The sequence below is a fragment of the Larimichthys crocea genome, chromosome X (genome assembly GCF_000972845.2).
Source record: "Larimichthys crocea isolate SSNF chromosome X, L_crocea_2.0, whole genome shotgun sequence".
Classification (NCBI taxonomy): Eukaryota; Metazoa; Chordata; class Actinopteri; family Sciaenidae; genus Larimichthys; species Larimichthys crocea.
The window spans coordinates 39,918,990-39,944,739 of NC_040020.1; the positions used below are offsets into that span (position 1 = coordinate 39,918,990).

Below are 25,750 nucleotides of genomic sequence, written 5' to 3' on the forward strand. Positions count from 1 at the left end.
TTTATTGTACATATCCTTATTTAATTCTGTCATATTTTTTACTGGCTTTCAAAATATGTATTTACAATATTTCCATTTATTTATGTCATTTTATTTTGATCTTTTCTGTTTAATTCTGTCTTATTTTGACTGATTGTAAAGTTGTGGGGTTTTTTTTTGTTTGTTTGTTTTTTATGTACAATTTGCATGAATGTTTTAGCCTTGGGGATTTAATTAATTTGTCACAATACAAAAAGTGTTCACATGGGATTAACCTGGCCAATGCTAAACCACTGGACTTTTACCTTCACGGATTAGTTGAGCACACACTTCCTGGTAGCTTTTATCTCAGTGACGCTGCTTCTCAGGCTCATTCATAGATCACTCCTCTGCAGCTCTACAGCATTTCCTCCTGTATGTTCTCTCACCATCACAACACAATTAGCAGGTAAGCAGCATTGCTTTTGTAAATTGTAAATTGTAAATCTATGACATACACTATTTGTAGTTCCACTATATGAGTTTTTCAGTGTAGTTTTCTGTGACTTGTTATTCAGATTTTCCTACTCGGCTATCCTTCACTGGCTCTGTGTGAGAACCATAGATGTAGGCTACTACATGTGGTGTAAACCAAACCTCCTGTGTGAATTAATGATGAACAGATGAGGATGGAACCAGGAGATTAAATTACACATGTTTCCTCCCAACAATATAGCTGTCACTCGGAGCCCAGAAAGGCACTTGGCCTCCACATGTGATACTACATTTAAGCTGTATTAAAGTTGACTCAGTCAGCAACTGGACCTTAAATACAACATGACACGATGAAGGCTCGATCTTTGCTATGTCTGGTATCCTGGGTGACACTATTATAATGTTATAATCCATGTGTTTTGTTTACTCCAAAGAACAAACTTTTCATAGTGTCCTCCTGGAACTGGACTATACACACAACATATTAAGGAGCGCCTGGGACCAGTAGAGCTGAAGGATTGTTGTTGTTGTTTTCGTGGAAGAGCGAAAGGATCAGTTTGAAGGATCTCATGACAAGTTACAGCAGCGGAGGATTTTTCAACCCTGCCTACCATGACAGCGAGACTCTGGAAATTGATAGAAGGTGTGTGGTAATATGATAACATAAAATGTGGTTTTGTTTTCAAATGTGCGTCAGTGAATCATATATCTTGAAAAACACTTGCTTCCCTTTTGCTTTTATCAAAGTATGGGTTTGAGTGAGTGCTGTATGCAGTTTAATGGCCTATACTGCACCGTGAAAGAATAAACAGGATGTCCATAAGGAGCAGTGTGGATATCATATGGACAGCTTTATACGATGCTGTTGGAGTGATTCAATTTATTTTTCTTATTTTGGTTAAACATTTTCGGGCCTATAGATACTGGAGGTTTCAGGGAAACATTACAGACACACACACTTCCTTGTAGGATATTGTATCCTTATCCACACCTCTAAAGCGGTCATATCTACACTTGTTTAATTACATCATAATCACACCTTGAAATTCCAGTTTGTTTCTTAAGCTGATAATTCCATTGTTGGTATTGTAAATACATGACCTTTAGCAACGTATCTTTCACTTTATATATTATTTGTTCCGTGTGTGTCTAGGTCTTCCAGCAGAACCCACCACACTAACCCCTATGCCAGGGAAGACCCTGAAAGGGGAAACATGCATTACCTGTCACCTGATCAGACCAATGCTGATGATGCTGTAGGAAGAGTACCATGGGGGGGTTGGCAGGAGGAGAGCTGGAGGGGCAGAGAGAGCATCCCCATGGGGCTCATTTCAACGCGCCCTGGGAGTCCTTCATGGCAGCATGACCTCAGTGAGTGGACCAGGATTGAGTGTCCAACTGAACAATATTAAGTCTGTCTCTACAGTGTATGTGTTGCTAAGTGACACTTCTGTTGATACCTCTACTCTCTTTTTTTATTCAGATCACAGTACGTTCCAAATCCCTGCTGACTCTCGGTATGATCGATCACATTCGGCTCGACTTCCTTCAATGTCAGGTAATGGTTACACTAATCTTACTTCATATTGCAGATAGCCTAATAGTTTATTCCCACGGTCAAAATCTCTACAGTTGGTGTGAGAACTTAAGCTGTTGCTATGGTATGGCTAAACACACACACAAAGTTGTAAAGTGCATTACAAGACAATACGTCATAATAAATGTAATATTCATGTTGACCTGTTGACAATCAACTTAAAATACAGCTGGGTAATTATTAATGGAGGCTACTCAGAACAGCAAATGACAGGGAGACAAGGAAGTTGGCAAAGAAAATAAAACGGAGGGACTTTGGTGAACCCATGACTTTTCCTCTCGCACCACCATCAGTGAAATTTCTCAACAACCATTGGATGAATTGCCCTGATTTTAGGTGCAAACATATTGCTAAGGATGAATTGTGATAACTTTGATGGTCACGTACGTGGTCACATATTTTGTATGTAATGCTAATTGGAAAATGTAGCATTCTGACATTACATAAGGTGATGAACATGGTGATGATGAACATTATGTTAGCTAAATATCAGGACATTTGCAGTGTCATTATGAGAATGTTTGCATGCTAACGTTTGGCTCAAAACACCGCTGTCTAATATAAGATAAGATAAGCGAAAGGCCTCTGCCGTGCCTCATTCCCCCTCTTTACCACAGAGCTGCTGGCATGGCTGTAGACCCTTAATCTTGTTATAATACCATTTAATTGTACAGGATATATCATTAAGTGTTAACATACCACCTGCGACTATAGAATTACAGTTTGCATAGTAGCTTCTGACAGTGTGGCCCGTGGCGCCAGCAGCTACAAAAGGTTTAATCAGGAGATAAGATAATGTAAAGTCAGTGGTAAAGTAGCCATACATCAGTTTGAGCTATATTGCTCTACTATCAGCTGTGCTTTAAATTACTGTATTTAAAGTAGGTAATACAGACATATCAAATTGTGTGTTAACTAGGAATTAAAGAGAAGAACAAAGCTGTGATGGTAGAGTAAATGTTTAAATGTGTGAGCAGCTGCAGGTGTTACATTTAACATGGCAAACCTGATGACCCTGAGATTAGCTTCAAATATCAAGCTCATAGGAAAATCTGTGACAAAACTCATTATTCTCCCCTCGATTGTTCATCCAGGTAACATGACAATGAGATGGAGGGGGATTTCGATGAGAAGGATGAGCATGTTTCCAAATAGCGATCCTGCCCATCTAGCTTTCACAGAGGATGCCATCAGGAATGAGATGGAGAATGGTAAGAGCCTGTGATGGGTGTCAGATTATTACTGTGGATATACGTGAAGTGTGACACTTGATCTGCATTCCGGATGGTATCCCGTGTAACGATAACACAGAGGGCTTGTCTTGTCATCTTGTGTCTGACAGAGGAACAGAACCTTGTCAAGGAACTCGTTGCCCTGTCGACACGAGACCGAATTCGAGCCATCCGGGACCTTCCAATGAGCTTTGAAGAGAAGAAACACATCAGGTGGGTTTTGACCAACAAGCAGTTAAAAGTGTTATGCTTCCTTAGCTGTGTCATTGTATACACTGAGTTAACCATTAGACCCAGCTGAGAACCATAAAACAAGAATCCTGTGTGCAAAGACACAGTGGTGCCGTTGTGTTGCAATGTAGATCACTGGAGGAAAAGTTACACATGTGAGACAACAAACACACATACGCATTGGTCTTTTGTTTCAAGGCTCACAAGAAAAGATCAAACTCAGGATATTTTAACATATTAATAACATGATTGAATTATATTCTCAATTACCTTCACAGGAGCCAAGTATTGACGTTCAAGTCTGCTAAGCAATCTCGCCAGTTCACATGTTTTGCAGACTGCTCTGAGAACATGTCACTGGTGAGTGTTTGATCAATTTTAAAGTCATTCAGACTTTCAGCCGCCTGACTCATGACCTATGCTACATGTCACAAGCCGTTCTCTCAGTCTTTCCGCAGGTGTGGTTACAATGTGAGGTCAGCCAGGCAGACCCTGGAGCTATGGCAAGGCATCATGAAAGAGATAGGTGGCACATTTGGCACCAGCGTCCTTTCCTATTTCGTGTTCCTCAAGTGGCTGCTTATGTTCAACATTTTCTCCTTCCTGGTAAACTTTGGCTTCATCACCATCCCAGTCCTTGTTTATGACCCCTCACCCAACATTCCTTTGAATGTGAGCTTTAGAGGACTGGAGATACTGACTGGAGCTGTAAGTGAGGCACTTATCACACCACACACTGACATAATTTGAAGATGCTTGAATCACTACTTTATCTCTCAATTTAGATGAAAGTACTATGCATAACATAAAAGGGATCACATAGGGTGACAAGCCTAGATCTATTTTAGCTTCTTTAAGTGTATTATTTTGGTTTTGTGGTTTGCAACTTTTCTGTTTTGGTTCACTCTCATTAGCATCTATTTAAGACGCATAAATAAAGTGGAGCATTTAGCAGCTAAAGAGCCAGATAGTTACCTCAGGAGGTGGTGGAGACCAAAATAAAGCAGAAAGTAGAATGAGTACTGGATTTATATTGTTAGGTGGCACAACGTCAACTCCAGATATGTTTTTCAGTGCATAGTGATTGTGTTTTGGTTTCTCCAGGGTTACTTCAACTACACTGTCATGTACTATGGTGGCTACAGCAATGAAACCCTGGTGGGTCTTTCAGACTACAACATGCAGCTGGCCTATTTTTTCACAATTGCACTATACATGGTGCTGTGTGGAATCGCACTCATCTTCAGGTCAGTTCATTTGTCTGGATAATTATGAAATAGTGCAATTGCATGTATCTCATTTCATTTCATTTATTCATTTCATGTGTGTTATAGCATCTGCTCATTTCCTAGTGCCTAGAAGGGCCTTTAAAAAAATCACAATATTTTGGGTTTATTTCATAATTTCCTTGAATTTACCTCTCCATTTGACTTTTTTGCAATCTGTCTCTAAAATCATGCAGCATGGCCAGCTCATTCAAGAAAAACTATGTGCTAGCAGACTCATCTTCGAGCAGTGCATGGCAGCTTCTGTGCAGCTGGGATTTTAATATTACCAATGAGAGAGCAGTGAGACAACGCAAGAACAATTTACGTGTCCAACTCACGGTAATTTTTGTGTTACAAACCTACTCTTATTAATCAAGACACCAAGTCAGGAAAGAGAGAGGTGTTTTATTACAAGATCATTTAACATCATGTCATAAAATATGTCTAAAACAAGGCAACTCTGAATGACAGGTTTAACACAGTGCATGACCACTCATTTATATTCTCAACTTACTCTGTAGCTGAAAATGATATTATAACAACATGCCTTAAACAAATGTCAAAGAATTAGCTTCCAGAGATTACCTCCTGTCAATGTTTTTAATTTTTGTGTTTGTCCTTTTGCCATCTCTTCAGGAGTCTTTGTCAGAGAGAGCCCAAGGTGAGCTGTTAACCCTCTCTGAAAAGCTGAAGCACTTTGGGATTTATCTGGGTTCCTGGTTCCTGTCCACTGGCTTGGCTGTTGGCTGTGGAGTTGGCATTTATTATCTCTGCATATATGAAAAGAAGGTACAACACTGAATTTGTTTTATTGTTATTTTTTTGTTGGATATTCTTTTTTCATTGTTCCATTAAAACCAGCATTAACAGAAAATGTCCTCATCTGCGTGCCCTGCCATTTTGTATGCATGTGAAGAGAAACTGTAATATTTTATGGCATAGAAATTCCTTATCAGCATGCGTCCTAGTATTTACTGACAGCAATAATGTCAGGTCATTTACCAGCAACACAGGGTTTGTTTCATTTCATTGCGCACACAGCATTCGTCATGTAACACTAATGATCTGATGTCTGACTGTTATCTTTATCTTTACAGCACACAACAGATGCTGCCAATTGGTCTCTGCTCCAGGAGGCAGAGACTCTCCTGGTCCCCTTTGTAGTGTCTCTGATAAACCTGGTTGTGCCACTCTTCTACTCCCTGTTCAACAAGTTTGAACACTACTCCAGTCAACGCAAACAGATCTACGCTCTGGTGGTCAGGTTAGACAGCAGGAAGAATTTCTACTGAGTGTTCAATTTCTTGCCGAGAGTCAGATGAGAAGATTGATACCAATCTCATATCTATACATTCAGTGTGAAGCTGGAACCAGTTTAGCATTGAAAATAGAAACAGGGGGAAAGAGCATGTCCTGACAAACACTGATCAGCACTGTGTTACAGGTGGTTATGTAACAGACTCAGACTTAGTACTAAAAGTACTAGTTTTTTCACTTTCACACCTGCAGCTGCTCACATATTTAAACATATTTTGTGTACAGATCTGACAGGCCTGGTTTCTATCTTCCCAAAATGTCAATTTATCCCTTTAAAGCACTTCCCATTTCAAAGTGCAATACCTCTCATATTATGGTTGATGATTACATTATGTATGATCAAAAACTAGCACGTCCACAACTTTGCTAACATCCAAACATCAAGCAAATGGAACAACACAAGACATATCAGCCAGCTAATACTAGTTACTAGTCCCACAGCAAAGGGGCCCAGCTCAGCGTCTGTCTTTCAGCCTTTTATTTCATGAAAAACAGGAATGAACATGAATGACAGAGGAACCATTCATCAGATTACAGATGTCAGTGTAGCATAACGTGGGAGTGAAATCATTTAAAATCTTTTTTTTACGGTAGAATAGTTGCATAATGTTGTTTTAAGTTTCCAAAAATGTTTGTTTATGACATGTTTGTTTTTTTTCACTCTTACAGAAATGTTTTACTCAAGATGTCCATTCTGGGTGTCTTGTGTTATTACTGGATGAATGTGGTTGCTGAGAAGTTTTCGGTATGTCTGATTAACCCTTAATTTCCGTTTTAAACACACCAATATTAGATTCCTCAGGAGACATTGTGTTCTTTGTGTTGTTCTCAGTGTTGGGAGTCCATGGTGGGACAGGCTTTGTACCGTCTGGTCATTTTTGATTTCTTTTTCCTGATGTTGGGATCCTTCTTTGGAGAGTTTCTAAGGAAGTGAGTTACACACTTTAATTTTGTTTACATTCTTCACAATTATAGAAAAAGGAGAAGTTAACCTCAGATGTAAATCACATTCATAATTTCTCTATAACAGTGTGATGGGGAGGAGATTATTACCATGTCTTGGGGTGCCAGAGTTTGATGTAGCCAGAAATGTTCTTGAACTCATCTACGCACAGACTCTGGCCTGGTAAGAGCACAATCCATCCAACACTTACTTCGGGATCTAACACATCACTGCATTTAAATTCAGAACTTGTGTTTTCTCTCCTGGTCTCAATGCTAATTTACTATTAAAAGTGATCTTAATCTTTATTTTCTCTTCACAGGATTGGAATCTACTTCTCTCCTCTGCTGCCTGCCATCCAGATTCTCAAATTTTTCATCTTGTTTTACTTAAAGAAAGTAAATGCAGATCTATAACCTTGTAACTGTAAACTGAACTGTCATGATGCCATAGACAGCTACAATGCCATCGCTTCCTGAGCTGCTCTATATACTGTTTTAAGGCTCACGTTACTCTATTTGTGCACCTAGTTCAATAATTAATTAAAATCCTTTCATCGCGTGCACCTCATGCTTTATTTTCTGTTATGGAAAATACAACCAGGGTTTTAGATATATGGCTAACCCTTTTGGTTGCATTGAGCGAGGTCAGTCAATCCCAGAAGGGTAAATTAATTAAATACGATAAGTAATTTGACCCAGGCTGGTGCTACTGTTGTTGAATGTTTAATGAATATTCTGAATGACCTTTGAAGCAATGCTCTTTAAAAGCTCTGATGAGTTCTTTATGTTTTATATTATGAGGAGATATCGATAGATGTTTAGACTGACAAGAGCTCATGGTTTTGTAAACTTTAATATTATATAAGGTGTTGCAAGAAAAATGAAAATAATGTTAGTGTTGTATGCCTTTTCTCATGTGCGTGTGTTTTGTTACCACTCCCACAGGTTAGCCTGACCCAGAACTGCCAGCCTCCACGGCGGTCAGGCAGGGCAGCTCAAATGCAAACCATCTTCATCGCCCTTCTCTTCTTCCCTTTCTTTGTCGGAGCCCTGTCCATTGTTGCATACACTGCCTGGAGGTACGAAGACATGGCCAATTTTGACCATTATAGACAAAAAGAATCATTTACCTGATACCTGTCTCTCTTTACCAGTACACAAATTTCACCAAACCAATCCCCAGTTTTGTTTTGTCCATCTTGTCCTGCTCTGTAGCCTGACTCCCTCAGAGCAGTGTGGTCCGTTTCGGGGTCTCAACAATACCTTCAGTGTGGTTGAAGTCTGGATAGACAAGCTGGAGACGATCCCTGGTTCTCAATGGGTTGTCTGGATCTTTCAGAATGTCATCAGAAGTGAAATCTTTTACTTTTTTATCACACTCATTATCATGTAAGTGCACAGTGCAGGTGCTATATTGTGTGTATGTCAAACCTACAGATCAAATGCAACAACATGAAATAGAACTACAATTTATTGACTTACTGTGTGCTGCGCAGAAGTTACATTTAATATTGACAAAACAATCTCAACTCATGCTCTATTTAACACAATGTAAAAACATAAAAACACAGTCACAGCGTTGTGGTGCCTTTACTGACAAATATTTGATTAGGCAAATGGCAACAGTGTGGGCAAACAGGAAGTAGTTGGGTTCGTACATATTTCTACATGTTTGTGTCAGTATGCAAAAGGTTTCTATGGTATTATATCTGGTTATTTTCATGTTTTCCTTTTCAGAGTCGTCATATACATCTTCTGGCAAGTCACTCAAGGCCGCAAGCAGCTTATTGTTCAACTGAGACAACAGATTATTAATGTGAGTGTATCCTTAAAAATGTGCTTTTGTCTACTTTTGCCTTTGTTTGGTACCCACATGGTTTGTCTGTTTATCCAGCGTTTAAAATTCATTTTTCAGTAATGGTTTTTACTTTTTTCCTTCTCTCCCTTTTTCTTTTCTCTTCCTTTTTCTGTCACCAGGAGGGGAGAGACAAGTCCTTCTTGTTAGAAAAGCTTCAGAACCTCCAGAAATCTAATAAAAAAGCCAAACAGAAGAATCATAAAAAGGTTTGTTGTGTCATGCTAACTAACCACATTTCACCCTGAGATTTGTTATCATCCTCACTGCATATCTTCTCCTCTCCTTTAGCGTGCCAGCCGGCGTTCAGATGACCACTCCTCAGGCGGTCAGTCCAACTCAAACGCCATGGTTCAGGCTTTACTCGCTCGCCAGAGGATTGAAGATGAGGAGGAGAGACACAGGGCTGGTGGAGTTCCTGTTCCCTCTGACATCTCCAACTCCAGTGCTCTGGCTCAGGCCATGTTGGCCCGCCAGAGAGCTGAGGACCAGAATGAAGATTCGTACCAGATGTCTGATAGACACTCATCATCCTCCATCGCCCTCACACATTCCATACAGGTGGCCATGGTTCAAGGGAGGGATGAAAACTATGGCATGTCAGGTCTTTCTGAAAACCCTGTCAACACATCCAGCGCTGTCACACAGGCGATGCAAGCCAGACAAAGAGCAGAGCAGCACAGAGCAGATGATACAGATGATCTGCCATCTTCTGTGTCAAGTGTTATGATGCAAGTCATGCAAGCCCGGCAGAGAGCAGAGGAACTTCCACAGAACCCAGCTCCTGCAGGCTCCAGCGCTCTTATACAGGCCATGCTGGCTCGGCAACAGGCCCAGAATGAGTACGATGACGGTTACTGAACTTTATCGTACCATGGAGAGAAGAACAAAGAGAGCAACAGAATGGATGACTGAAGTCACACAAACACACTGAAATCAGGTTAGGAATTTGTGTTGTCACCCGTAAATGAATTAGTCCAGAAATGTCAAGAAGAGAGTGCAGGTCCACTTCTTCATGCACTTTTTAAAATTAATATATTTTAATAGTATGTATTATGACATTCTACATCTTGTAAAATGAATGAGTACTATAACATTTATGCACTAGGCCTTATCTTGTGCCATTTATAATGTAATTTGTGTATCACAAACATAAATTGTTAATACTGTATATATTCTCTGTCATATGTGGATGAACACAAAATATAAATAAAAGAAAGTAAATACATGACAAAAATAAATTAATCAGTGTCCCCTGCATTACATCACCATGTAAGAAATGGCTTTTGAAATCAAACTATTCATGCCAAAATAAGCCAAATAAGCAGTCACCACCATTAATTATAATTTTGCAAATGTGGTCTGTTAAGACAACACTGCCCCCTGTAGGAATTATGTAAACAATACCAATAAGAATTTTACCACACTTGTCAAACTTATTTTGCCAGAGGTTCATCAGTCATATTAAACCTCCCTTAATCCCCATAAGACATGGGAATTACCTTGTTAAAAAAAAAAAAATAACATTATCTCATTTACTCCAACTGAAAAATCTCAGATCAGTGACTATGCAAATATTTTTGGCGTCTAAGTGTCTAAATTGCTGGATACAAGAAGTCTCCTACTTTACTGAAAAGTATTTTCTCAGTGCATGTTTCCACATCGTTATTGTGCCTACTGGACCTTAAGTGGCTTTATGCAGAGGACAGAGAAACTTTCCTCTTCAGCAGATGGGTCAAACCTCTACACATCCAAATGAAGTAACAAGTCACAAAACCACGTCTGTAGCATCTAGAATTTGTTTTACAAACAAAAATTAAGTATAAGATAAAATTCCTCATGGAATTTAATGACCAATAGCCAAAACATATTTCTGATTGGAGGGGGACTTTAATATCGAGCATATTTGTTTGAAAGAGACTTTTTTTTTTACCATGTTGACTTTCCTGAAACATCAAATGAAAATTACATGCTATTATACTATAGTAGCATGTAGCATGACTGTTCTGAGTGTTGATCACCCCTATCATGCAGTTAACAGTTAATATGAACTTTCATGCTATAAAGTTCTGTGTAATAAGTTTCTCCGTCAGTTTTTCCTGACATCGTTCACACTGGTTTAATGAAGTATGTTGAAAATGCTCCTTTGGGCTTCAGGAGACAATAAGAGTTGCTTCTTGCGAACATGCAAAAGAAAAATGATACACAATTTTCCACAATCATTCTATATACAAAAACACCACACACATGCATTCCGCAACTTATTTACAATTTATATATGTAGGCACATCATTTGCAGGAAGTACTTTATTCACAACAAATTAAAACTGAGTCAAACTGTCACCCTGTCTTTGCAGTGATCTGCTGAAAAATGTCTAATAAGGCTATTATCATCTGAGAGACCCTCACATTTATTTATATGGTTATACTCAACAGTTTCTTTTGATTCTACATTGTGATGGGTTACACAAACAGAGAAAATACCTTCATCCATGAGATTGTCCATTGAAAACTCATATGTGAAATGAAGCTCAGTGACTACCGATGCCAACAGGACAACCCCAATTAAGGCAGTGTTAAGATCTATCAGATGGAGCTAATGATGAAGCCTGAAATCCTGTTAGGTATTCATCCCATATTGGCAACAGAACAACAGCTCTTTTTGTCACACTGAGAGAAATGCCACCACCTGCTGTCCTGTTCCATTCAGCACTGTTCTTCCCCCAAAGATCCTGCAATGTCACTCAGGTCCAGAGAGTCAGCAGGTATGGGGGTTTTCCTGCCACTTTTTGGGGTCTGGCTGGAATAAACCTCCACAGATTTGGAGATGGAGTGCAGGGAGCGTTCCCGGAAAAATCCGAAAGCCTCCCGCGCGTGCTCCTCGCGGATGCTTTGCTCAAATGTCTTGCGTTTGTGCCTGAACTCAATGACCGTCTTCGTGTAGGAGTTGAGGGTGGTGACTGATGCGCCCATGCAGCAGGTGAAGGACGCCCAGGCCATGCTGACAGAAAACAGAATAAAAAATTACGAACATAAATTCACTGAGGTGACTCTGCTGTCGGCTTTTGTGACGAAAAAACAAAACAAAAACGTTCTACACCCGTGTAGTGACACAATCCAATTGGCATTTTGATATTTTTTTTTTATACCTCAATATTTCTGCTTGCTGAGAATACTGTCAATCACTTTAAGTCCTTCTGCTCCTGTCAAGCATCCACATATCAGATTCAAATCACTGTCTTGTGTACTTTTCAGGCAGGTTAAGTAATGCCCGCAAAGGGTCAAGAATTGTTTAGCCTCTAAAAGGAATTTTCAGCATACTGTGCATATTGTAAAGGAGTGAGATATTATCCTCTTATGCAATTCCAATCACGCCTGTATTGAGGCTTTGGACACTAAAGTCTAATCCTGCCGTGACAAGAGAGATTTGGGCTTTTTTCATTAGAGACAGTGATGGTGGGAAGAGGTGAGAGCAGAGATATAACTGACTATGTGGGGCTGTTACATGCAGAGTGGAATCCCTCATGTAGTCACCTGAAGGGTGGGCTGACTTAACTCTATTTATATAGCGGCGCTTTATATAGCATGTTGGTGAGTTCTGCTCTGGGACAGTGGAGTCATACCAGAAGGACCAGCCGTAGTCCCAGTTGTAAGGCCTCCAATCAGGTGGACCGAGGCTGACGGTGACCTGGAAGACCTGCGTGTACATTACATGAGCCACCATGCCAAGAAGACCTGAAATAATATATGAGGTGAGTTAACGAACTGGCTGGTTGATGACATATAGTTCAAAAAGAAAATGTGCATATGAAAGTCCTCAGAAGCTAGAATTACAAATATCTGACCGTAGTGCATCACTGGCAATTCAATTGAACTCTTTAGTTAAAAATCAATCAAATTGGACTACCTGAGAGCACGGTGAAGACAGCAGCGAAGGCATTGAGCTTGAGTCCATCGATGACGTTGCTGGAGTGGACCAGCTCTAAACACATGAGGCTGAAGCCCACCAGCAGCAGAACAATGTACAACATCTCAGAAACCAACGAAAGCCACAGCATTCCTGCAGAATTGGAACATTTCATTATGATGACATCAAATATTAATATTTCAAATGTGAGTGATTTAAAGGACCAGTGTGTAGGATTTAGTGGCATCCAGTGGTGAGATTGCAGATTACAACCCACTAAAACCCCTTGACTCAGGCGTGAAGGAGGAACTGCGGTGGCTACAAAACTCAAAAGAACTTATCTAGAGTTCAGTAGAAACATGACGGTTTAATATCTTTGTGTACATAGAAAAGGCTCATTCTAAGGTAACAACAATGCTGCAAATGCAAATGAGTCTTATTTTCGGGTGATTATACACTAATGAAAACACACTGAACACACACACTGGAACTTTAATCTGAGTGGTTCCTCAGAATGATAATTACAGAAGCCCTGAGATGCACGTTGGAAAAAAGAAGATGCAATTCTGGTAGGAAATAAAGTAACTAAAAAAAATTATCCAAGCAAACGTTTGTTTTCACTCCTCGTGCATCATAAATAGACACAGAAGAGAAAATGTTATTAAATCAAACTTGAAAATGGATCACCACTTTTTCTCTCACTTGCCTCTCAGGGCTTCCAGAGATAGTAGATGCTGATGTTAACATGACCAACTGGTAGGATGTTGAATTTCAACTGATGTCTTCTCCAAATCTTATTGAGCTTCTCAGTGAATCAAGCCAAGTGTAATTGCATCTAGACTGCGATCTTTCTTGCTATTCGACCACTTCACAGAGTGACAGGAAGCGAGCTTTTCTCCAAATGACAGCGTCAACACAGCTGCTCTAAATGTGTGTGGCTGCATCTGTGTCCTCATGGTTTCATATTAAAAAGACAATGTGCACAATAAAAGTCAAGAGCTTACTAAATTAGGAAGTTACAGATGGAGATCAGACAAGATTCTATCGAGGTAATTACGATACTTGTCCTCCATAGGTACTTAATTATCATTCATGTTTCTGTGAATCATACCTTCACAAATTAGGTTATTTAGTATATTTAACATCACTGTTGGTCAAGAGTTAACTTGTGACTTTATAGATTGTACTGTACTGTCATTATTTACATCATCAGCTTATTTTAATCTTATATTTCAACATTTAAAGTAAATTTCACAAAGATGATCAGTTTATTTGTATAAGATGTTGTATAAGACACTTTTCTGCTCATACCCATGTCTGTGTTGATGCATCAATAATACAGTAAACCTGATTTACAGCACCGCAGTCTCTCTTCTTACTGATATTTCAAACCAGGCCCCACGCACGATGGATTTGACAAAATTACGTTTAGATAGCTGTGTGCAAAAACTGCATGAATCATTTTCATGTTTCCTGTAAATATTTAACTAGAGATTCTCTTATCGTTGTGGAAAAAGTCTCATTTCCTACCTTTCTATCAAAATCTGAACTTTAACCTCCGATAAACTGGCAGTGACTGTATCCTGAGTGTCCTCAGGTGGATTATTGTGGAACTTTTGATGATTGTATCTCCTGATGATGATCACTCACCTCTGATGCAGGAGCCAAGTCGATGAAGCTTCGGCATATCTCACCTACAGCACATAAACAACAAATTGTAATGTTTTACCTACTGAATTCACTATGCGGAGGTACAGAAAGAAGTAAGTAATATGACTGTGGAAGAGGTGAGGTCAGAGGGGACCAAAACTGAATAAATAAATGCTTTTAGTACAGAACTGGTACAGGCCTCAATCATATTCCTCAATCATATTCCTAATCTAAAGTATGACCTCACAGCAACACCAAATTCAAAGTTTATGAGTTCAAAAAATGAATAAACAGACTGTTGAATGTGAGGCAGGTGTGCCAGAAATGCAGCTTTTTGAGCTTCTGGTTCAGTGTCACCAGCTGGTGTGTTAGCAAAGCCCGCTCAACATCTGGTTCTTGTCCTATTGAATTACAGGTACTTTGATAGAATTACAATACTGTGATAGAATAGAGATATTTCTAGGGGGGGAAAAATGCACTGTATAAACACTTTCGCGCCTGTCAAACCTTAAACACAGCGAAGCGTAATGAGGGCCTGTGTCAATTTAACAAACACGATATCAAAAATGACCCTTGACACGGCACATTCCTGCAGATGCGCTGTTAACCCCTCTGTCAGCTGTCAAACGGAGCGTGCCGCTGGATTTGTCTTTAGTGGAACACTTTAATCATGTAGAAGACGGGTGGCAACAGCTGTTTTGAGAAAAAACTCATCAGGGCCACTGTTACATAATCCTTATTAAAGCAAGCTGCCTCAGCCCCCTCTTCCCATCGTACAGCCACTTGATGAGATAGACATGTGCTGGCAATTCTTTCGTTAATAATCTCAACATGTGGTTCATTTCTAGTCTGATACATCATAAAAATATGGATCATTAAGCACAATTAGCACTCAGTTATGGGCTGAGATAAGCGTGGTGTTTTACTGAGTTTGGAGATGAAACGATGGAGCAATTCCTGATCAGGTTTCAGTGAAATAACCAGAGAGGACTAATCTGGCCCGATCACACCTTTGACCTGGATCTTCCATGACCATTACCCGCCTTCTGACGCACATTACCTTTGCAACTCATTTTCACCCTTAAGCCCGCTATTATTGAATGACTGTAGTCCAGTGTGATCTAATTCCTTTTCCATTTTGTGAAGAAATGAGGCTCACGCTCATACCATTTGCTGTTTTTCTCTTCCCTTTGGCTTAAGCTGCAAAGTAATCACATTCTGCTCCTGTCATGTGCTGCACAGCCACCACTTTAAGTTCTGTACAGTACTGTATCTGGAGGATGAGTGCCCCCCCCATCTCACCTTTTGATACCTCACACTGAAGCTCTCATGTGCTGCTGTGGACTCAGATCTCTGCAATTTAATAAATATACTTAGAATAATGGAGGGTGATTATCCTAAAACACTCGTGACATGGAATAACTCAAAAAGAACGACTAATTTCCATTTGAAACGAATGTTCCATTAGGACAAATGAAATTTTCAGAGATGAACATACTGTACGTTGTGTTTTGAATTATGAGTGTCAGATCAGACGACAGCCTGCTGTCTGTATACATAAACTGTGGTGATGATCTGTAACAATCAAAACAAAAGACAGTGAAACAGAAGGTTTAAAATGTGACAACCCCCCCCCCCCAAAAAAAAAAAAATAGTACCAATAGCCCAAAATGTAGATTTGATTTGATGGAATCAATTAAAAAGGTATTGCTTCCTGCCTCTTGCTCTTGGCCGGGTTGTCAGTATAATGAGAATTGTTTCTCAATTGACTCTTCTTTAAATAAAGCTAAAATAAAAATACAATTATTTTCCTGAGCTTCTTTTTGATCATTTCCATCCCAAGGCGACCCCAATAAACATCTCAGCAGCATGAATCACTTACCACATGGATATAAGCAGTGAAATGCCTCATTGAGCATCAAAAGACTGTGTCTAAATGTTTGAGGCCACACACACAAACACGTTCACACACACGACACAACAGCGGTGGGAGAAGTATTCAGATCCTTTAAGTAAAAACTAGAATACCAAACTGTGAATATACTCCACTGCAAGTAAAAGTACTGCATTCAAAACCGCACTTAAGTAAAAGTACGCAAGTATTCTCAGCAAAATACAAAATCTAAAAAGTAAAACGTATGTATATTACATATGATGTTTTTTTTAGATTCATATTGCCATGCGTATGTTGCATTTTAGCGATGTAGCTGTTTATGGTTGAGCTCATTTTAACTACTTTATATACTGCTGGGCACTTTAATCTACGGCAATGCATCATGGTCTATAGGATCATTATATCATCATATGATCCCTGTTATGTTTCTATAAATAACAGCCCTGTTTTTGTGACAATGCATTTTCAAGCTAATAATAATAATAATAATAATAATGTTATTATTTATTTAGGTTAAGAAGAACCTAAAAAAGGAACACTTCATTTTAAATACATTTTATTTTAAAAATATAATTCAAAATCACAGAATTAGGCAATACACGGTTTTCATTTCATTAGTAATTTGCCTCTGATGTGTAGTGGAGCAGAAGTAGCCTTTAGAAAGTTGAAATGTTAATAAGTAAAGTAGAGCACTTCACCACTGCATACATACATACATACATACATACATACATACATACATACATACATACATACATACATACACCTCTCCTCTTACTTTCATCGTCTATGTTTTCCTCGCATGAGAACCAGATGCCGGTGTGGAACTGCCTGAACAGGAACCTGTCGTCCCCGGTCTCCCAGCTGTAAACCACTTTGTTCGGGTCCGTCTCGTTCACCCCGTAGTCTATACACTGGTGCGTCCGCAGCTTGCTGCACTTTGGCTTGGCGACTCTCTGTGTCCCCACGCACCAGTAATTCGTTATAAACGCGGTTATGGAGAAAAAGAGGGCGAAGAAGTTCAGGCTAACCGACAGGAGCGTCCTGCATCTGCTGCTCGTCTTCATTGTCCGTGAGGAGGATGCAGCGGCGCGCGGTGGACCGAAAAGTTCCTGGGCGCGTGGTGGTGGAGTAAGATGCGCGAGCCCCGGTTAATTAAACACACCTGGTGAGGTACAGGTGCCATTTGGCGCCCTGCAGTTAGAAAACATCTTCAGTGATACCGACAGCATCCCACACTGAGCTCAGCGTGCCAAACTGTCACATTCTCTTCTTTTACACGCGCTGCCCCACGAATGTCCCGCCTACAAGACGTCACGTTGTCAAAGGATTTGACGCCCAAGTGTTCTTCTGATGTGCCTCTCTCTCTCTCTCTCTCTCTCTCTCTCTTCTCCTCCTCCTCCTCCTCCTCTCTGTCAGCAGGATGCTTCTGTAATGGAAAATTTATATTACATGATTGTGTGTTCTTTTATAACCATATATACACAGTAAAAAACGGAGTGTCAAAATGTCAGAGTCAACCTTTTTTAACCTAGTTTGAGTATTTACAACTATATGCAGAGTAAATCCACTCTAAGAGTGAAGTTAAAAGTCAGTGTTAAATTCTGCAGACATGCAGTGAAAAATGTAACTCTACAGAGTGATAGGCGCCAGTCTACGTGACGTCTTGAACGCCCCGCTGGAGTCAGTCTGGAGAGGCGAGGCGGTCAGGTAAGTAACGTTAACATTCCCGTGTTCGCAACATTATTTAAGGATTGTTTTTCAACTAAACACGGTTTTATAATTTCATAGATGTTGATTGAGGACGTGTTGTGAACATATAGCCCTCTATTGGATGACACGGTCGAGTGCATGCAACAGCCTACTGCTAACTAACAGTTAATAAGTTCGAGATGTGCTCATAAGATGCACCTTCAGTATGTAGCTAACATGTTAACTATGTATTAATGCACGCTGCTTGTGTTGTAGCGTCTTACCTCACTGTTTATTAGCATGCTAATCGCTAATTAGCTTGAGGCAGAGCGGCAGCTGCCCCGCGTGGCCTCAGTTTCCGACGGTAAATGTCAGTTTGCCAAAGTGGTGACAAAGCGCACGCGGTAGTGTAGCTCGCTCCCGCTGACGAATAAAGTTCTAAAGTGCTTATGCACAGCGAGACACGTGTGTTTACAGCGGGCAGTGAGCCGCCTTCACCGACGTGAAGTCTCTTGTCAGGCTACTGCAGTCAGTGACTGTGTGTGTGAAACGCACTGATCCCCATAGCAACCGCTGTGGTTCGAAAATAGACGCGCATGCGCACTCGGGTACTGCTGAGTGAACTCTCCGGTCGTTAGCTCATAAGCAGTTTCTTTTCCGAGCTGTTCTGGAACAACTCGGGATGAGTTTAATAAATTTTATGTTCTTCTTCATAATACTCACTCGGTGTCTCGCTATGGATGCACCCCGCTGTTTTTCAGTTCAGACTTTTATTAGAATGCCCATAATGCAATTGCACCGCATTTTATACTCTGGCATAACACAACATGACCACTATGTGGCGGTATCAACACATGTAACTCTCTAACATCTTCCTTTCTTTAGACTAACGTTGTGTCCATACAAGAACGTTCATTTTTTTGACTAATGTAACCATAAAGCTAACACATTTATAACAACCTATTAATGGCAAATATATTTGGACATGCCTGGCATCGCAGATAACGTGAACAAAATAAGTATTGCATTAACCAAGACTCTTTGCAGTTCTCATCAAACAATTAAACTATTTTCAAATCAGTCGTCAAGTTAACAATGTTAACATTCTTCCAAATAGTCTTTCTGCAGTCCTTTTTTTATACATTTTTGTCTTTTCCATTTTTTTTTTTTTTTTTTTTTGTGGTCGCAAGACACACATGTGTGCATGGGCATTGGCAAGGGCAGCGATCCGCCTGCACCCTAGTCGCCCTGAGTGTGGCATGAAACATTTGAATGTGTGTGCATGTTGGTTTGCGTGTGTGTATGTGTGTGTGTGTGCATGTGTGAGGGGCATGAGCAAGGGCAGCGATCCGCCTACACCCTAGTAGAGCCCGTGTCTCCGTGACATGTGAGTGAGTAATGTGCTCTGTGAAGCAAGTCACCAGTTCAGCCTTTGTGGTGGCCGTGAGATGCGGCCACTGCGTGTGTGCACTGTACGCCCCGGCGTGCCACTGTGCGCACTCAGCGGCGGGCACGTTGCTGGGGCCGGTGCTGGGCTCAGGGTTGTGCTGCTTGGGGTATGCGAATCACCGTTACCTTCTGGTTCCACTTCACCCAGGTCTGACCCATGTCCAGCCTCAGTCTGGGCTGGCATCTCTGCCACGCATTCTGGCCAAATCCGCTCCGGCCTACAGGCTTGTTGTACCTCCGCTGAGCGTTCCGCCATCCGTAGGTCCACACGGTTCCGTCTGTAAAGAGTGCCGTTGACGTCCACGACAAATGAACGTGGAGCCACTTTTTGGACACATCGGCCCAACTGCCACCTACCCGTGCGATCCCCTGGCAGTGGCTTCATTCTGATCTGGTCCCCCACGGTCAGCTCTGGGAGATCTTTTGCAGACCTGTCATAGGTTGACTTTGCAAACCTGCGTTTCCACTGCAGCTTTTCCGTCACTCCGACCACCACTTGTGGTTGAAGCAGGCTGTCTGCCACTGGCAGCGAGGTCTTGAGCCTGCGTGACATTAAGCGCTGAGCAGGGCTACTGTCCATACCCTCCGTTGGCGTGTTGCGCCAGTGAAGAATAGCCATCCATGCGTCAGTCCCATCTGCTTTTGCCCGCTTGCAGAGTGACTTGACAATCTTTACAGCGGACTCTGCTTTGCCATTTGACTTCGGGTGGTGAGGGGAGGATGTGACATGGGTGAACCCCCAACTTGTTGCAAATTTTTTGAATTGCTCGCAGGCAAACTGGGGCCCGTTATCCGTGATAACTTTGTCAGGCTGCCCATAACGTGCGAACTGTGCTCTGCAGCGTGCTATAAGGGTGCCAGCAGAGAGGTTAGGCAGCAGGTCAATTTCCCAGTAATCTGAGTAGTGGTCCACCATAATGAGGAATTCTTTTCCTGCATAGGTGTAGATGTCCATACTCACAGTTTCCCAAGGGCGTGTCGGTACCCCATGCGACATCATGGGTTCTCTCTGCTGATTTCTTGCGTATTCGTTGCATGCGGAACAGTTGGCCACAAAGTCTTTGATCTCAGCCCTCATGCTAGGCCAGAAGAGGGTATCTCTGGCTCGCCTGTAACATGCTTCACCTCCAATGTGGCTTGTGTGGATGCGCTTGAGGAGTTCTGCTCTCAATGCTTTTGGGATGACGACACACTGCCCCCTGTATAGCACACCATCCTGCACATTTAGCTCATCTCTGAAAGCCCAGTAATCCCGCACAGCCAAAGGAGTGTCCTCCTTGAAGTCAGGCCAGCCATCCATCACCACAGTCTTCAGTTGTTGGAGTACATCATCTGTGTCTGTGTGCTGGGCTATCTGGCGGAACCTGAAGTTAGTAACATTCAGGTGCTGGGCTTGGTCTAGCAGTGCAAACTCAGCTTGGGCAGAAAACACTGCGTGTTGCACGTGGGGTGTGTCAGGGCCTGGGTGCGGTAGGGCAGCACGGCTCAAGGTGTCACTGACGTACATTTCTGGCCCGGGTTTGTACACCACATCAAGGTTGTAACACTGGAGCTGCATCAACATTCCCTGGAGACGCTTCGGTGCGCTCAGGAGAGGCTTCTTGAAGATCGCGATCAGTGGCTTGTGGTCCGTTTCAGCGGTGACCATGTCCCTACCATATAAGTACTGGTGGAATCTGTGGCATGCAAAGACTATGCTCAGGCATTCTTTTTCAATTTGAGCATAGTTTTGCTCTGTTTGGGTAAGGGCTCTCGATGCGAAAGCCACCGGCTGTCCTTCTTGCAGCAAGCAACAGCCCAACCCCGTCATGCTGGCATCACTCTGAATGGTGACCGGCTTCGTCACGTCATAATATTTGAGGACGGGTGTATTAGAGACCAGGCGCTTCACTTCAAGCACTGCGTCATCATGCTTGGGCAGCCAGTGCCATTCTGTGTCCTTGTCAAGGAGTCTTCGAAGTGGCTCACATACCTCAGAGAGCCTTGGCAGGAACTTTGCGAGGTAGGTAACGAACCCGATGAAGCGTTGCACAGCTTTAGTGTCAGTGGGGGGTGGCATCTCTAGCACCGCACGCGTCTTCTCTGGATCGATCTTAAGCCCCTCTGATGATTGTATGTGCCCATGGAAGTGGACCTCCCGAAGTTTGAATTGCAGCTTCCGTTTGCTCAATCTCAGCTTCACAGCTCTGCACCGTTCCATGAGCGCATGTAGGTTGTTGTCATGGTCGCGTTCTGCCTCGGCATCTGTGTCGCCACACCCAACCACAAGGATGTCGTCGGCTATCGGTTCGATGCCAGCCAGGCCCGCTAGCAGCTCGTGTTGCTTGCGTTGATAGACTTCCGGTGCTACTGAAACACCAAACGGAAGCTTCAGCCACCTCATACGCCCCCATGGCGTCCAGAAGGTCGTCAGGCGGCTGCTTTCCTCATCGAGCTTACACTGGAGAAAAGCGTCACGGGCATCTACCAGCGTGAAAAGACGGGCCTTTGGCAGCTTGTACAGGATATCTTCCAAAGTCGGCATGTGGTAATGGGACCTCCGCAATGCCCGGTTGAGCGGCTTGGGGTCAATGCACAGTCTGATTTTATCCGGTTTTGCGACTGTTACCATATTGCTTATCCATGCAGTGGGTTCACTCACTGAAACGATATTGCCTTCTCTGATGTGCCTGTCCAGCTCACTCTTGACCCTTTCTCTCAATGCAACAGGCACATTCCTGGGCGCGCACTGCACAGGGGTAATGTGTGGGTCCAGCTCGAAGTGTATTTCGCCTGGGACTGACTCTATGGGGCCCCTGAAGATGTCATCGTAGGCTGCAAGTAGCCGCTCTTTGGTGAGTGGTGCACACTGGTCTGTGTCTACCTTATGTAGCTCGTCCGGAATGGTGAATGTCATCAGGCCCAGGCGCTGACAGGTGGCCCAGAGAGAAGAGGCTCCTGCTGCGTCTCCACTATCTCAAATATGAGGCTGTGTTTTTCTCCTCTGATGACACAGTCAATGTGAAATCGACCCTGTGATTGCATTGTTTCACCTGAGTAAAGTTTGAGTCTAGTTGTGCTGGGTTGTAGCACTGTACCAGGTGACAGTTTCTCTTTAATCTTGCTGCTCATTACGTTGCATGTGGCGCCAGTATCGAGCTGACATGCTTGTCTTTTATTATTCAGTCTTAGGTGCACAAACCACTTGAGCCCTTTTGTGTTTATGCTGCTGACACATTCGGTTGCTAAGAACATGTCGTCTGTGTCTGTGTCATTTTTATCAGACTCCGTCATCACATTGACTTTTTTGGTTTTGCTGCCTAGGCATACTTTGGCAAAATGGTTAGAAATGCCACATGCACGGCATGTCTTACCGTAGGCTGGACATTGCTCCCTGCCACGCTTGTGGTTGTTCCCACAATATTTGCAAGCCTGCACATCTCTCTCTTGTTTATCTCAGGAAAGCTGCGCTTTGCATAGTGCTTCTCTGTCGCGTTAACATTATCCATCTGTGCATACGGGCTCTCCATCACTTTCATCCTACTTTCAGTCAGTTCGGCCAAACGGCATATTTCAATTGCAGTCGGTAGCATTAGCTCGCGCTCACGAAGCAGACGTCTTCTCGTGCTCTCGCTTGCTATGCCAAGCACAAGCCGGTCTCGAATCATTTCATCTTTGAGCCCGCGGTAATCACAGGATGAGGCGGCTTCTCTCAATCTAGTCAGAAAAGTGTCTATTGGTTCGTCATTCCCCTGTTTGCACGACCCAAACTTATATCTTTCATATATGACATTCTTTGCCGGCTTAAAGTACTCCTCCAAAGCATCCAGTACGGCCGTAGGATCTTTCTTTTGAGCCTCAGACAATACTACATTGTGCATGTAAATGTGGCGGCATTCGTTACCCATTAGCCTCCTTAGCGCTGCTGCTTGCACTTCCTCCGACTTTTCGTTCAGGCCCGCGGCCAACACGTAGTCTTCGAACTCCGCCCAAAAAACCTCCCAGTTCTTTGCCAGATCACCGGACATCTGCATGCAGTCCGGCGCTGGAATTGCGTTGTTGTAAGCCATTTTAATTCTAGCAATTTCAGCTAGACCACTTCTGACACCATGTTTCAGTTCAGACTTTTATTAGAATGCCCATAATGCAATTGCAGCCACGCATTTTTATACTCTGGCAAACACAACATGACCACTATGTGGCGGTATCAACACATGTAACTCTCTAACATAAACCTTCAAAGTTGTTCACGTCTGATGCAGAATACCAGCGAGTGAAATGTAAATTCAGGCTCGTACAAATCAAGATGACTCTGATTTTCCCTCTTCTTCCATGTCCGAAACCGTTGCTTATGCTTCTGGAACAGGCTATAAGCTCTTAATACCGCTGACTTCACAGCAGATAACTTTACTTTCAGCATCATTAATGCAGCGTAAGCTTCCTGCGCCCTGCCATTCAGCACACACTGGAGCATAAGTGTTGCGCCCCGACTCCGCCAATTGCGCACTTCAGCCACTCTTTCAAACAGTGAGAAAAACGACTCGGGATCCTTCTCATGAAAAAACTTCGCGCAAAAGCCGCAAGTTCCCAAAACGTCAAAGTCATCAGAAATCCTATTGGCATCACCCAGCTGACAGTTTTCTCTCTCTAACCAACCGTCAACCGAGCGTGCCTCTATATACTAATTTGGCCTGCTCTGTCTGCTGGCCGCATTTTTTTTTTCCAGTTCTGCGTTCAACTTAAACTTATCATGGTCTAATGAATGCAGTAACAATCTTTTTGTTGCTCAAACGGTAAACCTGATGTCAAGTCGGAGACAACTGTGGTAACAGGTGGGCTACTGTGGAGGTAAAACCTTTTTTCAATAAATTTGACTTCAAAATAGCCTTCACTCTTTCTTTAAGACGTGTGTTCCAACATCAATACATAGTGCTCTGCTATTTTCAGCAGTTGCTCTTTAGAATCAATAAGTGTTTTTATTGAGTTTTCAAAAAGCATAACATTCATACAGAAAATAAGCAGAACGCAAGTCCTACAACACACTGTAAGACAAAACTATACCCAGACAGACAGATACTCTTGAATGAAAGTTATTATTACAACCAGATAACAACTTAGAGAGATTAGAGAAAGAAAAAAAAAAAAAAAAAAAAAAAAAAAAAGTAGGAGGGGGGGGGGGGGGTGGGGGGGGGGGGGGGGGGGGGGGGGGGGGGGGGGGGGGGGGGGGGGGGGGGGGGGGGGGGGGGGGGGGGGGGGGGGGGGGGCCGTGCCAGTTATGTGGGAGAGAACGGAAACTCATTTGTCAAATAGGAAATAACAGGCTGCCAGACCTTAGAGAATTTCTTAGGTGTTGCCCTGTATAGTAAACTGAAGATGTTCTAATTTGAGGTGTGCTCCTCACACTTGTCCTGCGTGCTGCCTTCCATATTCTTTTCTTTATGTATTTATCTCCTTTTTCCTTTACGCCGCCTATGCTGGAGCTATGAAGGTGACTTCGCTTCTTAATCAGTTATAGAATGCAGGTCTTAATCGCTAGCTAAAGTTTGCTCGCATTTCCCGCCACCCCTATCCTTCTGATGTGCCACGTGTCTACTTAGTTTCGTATCCTCGTCTGGTGTCTACACCATAAGTATGCGCGAGCTATTTTAATTAACGCAATTTTATTTTGAATCGGAAGGTTCTTAAAAATGTTAGCCCGAAAGCCCTTTCAGCATGACAAGAACAGAAATTGGCAAATTAGTTGGATGGGACCTGTTTTACATTGGGCACGGTTCGAAAGTCGGCCCCCCTGTTACATTCTTGCCAGTTTCTCCCTATGACAAGTGGATATCATGTAAACCTTGACTGTATCAATCGGTGGTCTCACAATTACAGAGCACGAGGTACTCGATGATCTACTGCTCCTACCCGTCAACATCGTAGATGTCCAGCCCCAATTCGACTCACCCATTTCCTTCTTACACTAACCAGGGAGGGGGAACCACATTCCGAATGGTGCATATAGTGTGGAGATTGGTCCCTTTAGCAGTCGGATCTGGTGTCAATCCTCGTCTATCCATCCGCTTTGTGGGAAGCTCGCAGGGAGGGGTTAGAATGTCTGTTTTCATCAAAGGTCCGAACTCTGAGTTACTAAAGTAATAGTCCTTGGAGGCTATTCAATAGTCCTTTTCCAGTTGAGCAGCCGACATAAAAAAGTACCATTTTTAAAAAGATGTTTTACACATTCCACCCCAGCTCTTTGCCATTCCCTAAAGGCTATGCCCCGAGGGCTGGGGAAAAAC

At 42.4% G+C, this 25,750-nt stretch overlaps 2 protein-coding genes across 3 annotated transcripts; one reads left to right on the top strand and one right to left on the bottom strand.

Annotated features, from left to right (window-relative positions):
* Positions 1–155: 155 nt before the first annotated feature.
* tmc5 (transmembrane channel like 5) lies at positions 156–10,779 on the top strand. The gene is made up of 21 exons (XM_019260156.2): positions 156–427; positions 888–1,096; positions 1,607–1,824; positions 1,937–2,011; positions 3,145–3,261; positions 3,393–3,495; positions 3,792–3,873; positions 3,961–4,221; positions 4,618–4,760; positions 4,976–5,120; positions 5,418–5,570; positions 5,879–6,045; positions 6,768–6,843; positions 6,931–7,028; positions 7,129–7,224; positions 7,364–7,439; positions 7,989–8,122; positions 8,259–8,432; positions 8,781–8,859; positions 9,021–9,107; positions 9,190–10,779. The coding sequence occupies exons 2-21, from the start codon at positions 1,023–1,025 to the stop codon at positions 9,757–9,759; spliced, it is 2,928 nt and encodes a 975-aa protein (XP_019115701.2). The 5' UTR covers positions 156–427; positions 888–1,022; the 3' UTR covers positions 9,760–10,779.
* A 514-nt stretch (positions 10,780–11,293) lies between these two features.
* Positions 11,294–18,750, bottom strand: LOC104927349 (germ cell-specific gene 1-like protein). Of its 2 annotated transcripts, XM_027283594.1 has the most exons (7): positions 18,326–18,746; positions 17,128–17,778; positions 14,456–14,499; positions 14,336–14,339; positions 12,806–12,958; positions 12,522–12,633; positions 11,294–11,899 (listed from the first exon to the last, which is right to left on the bottom strand). In XM_027283594.1, the coding sequence occupies exons 2-7, from the start codon at positions 17,414–17,416 to the stop codon at positions 11,605–11,607; spliced, it is 897 nt and encodes a 298-aa protein (XP_027139395.1). In that variant the 5' UTR covers positions 17,417–17,778; positions 18,326–18,746; the 3' UTR covers positions 11,294–11,604. The 2 variants fall into 2 exon arrangements, with proteins under 2 accessions (XP_027139395.1, XP_027139396.1); XM_027283595.1 differs by lacking the exon at positions 12,806–12,958 and having other exon boundaries at positions 18,326–18,750.
* Positions 18,751–25,750: the final 7,000 nt, after the last annotated feature.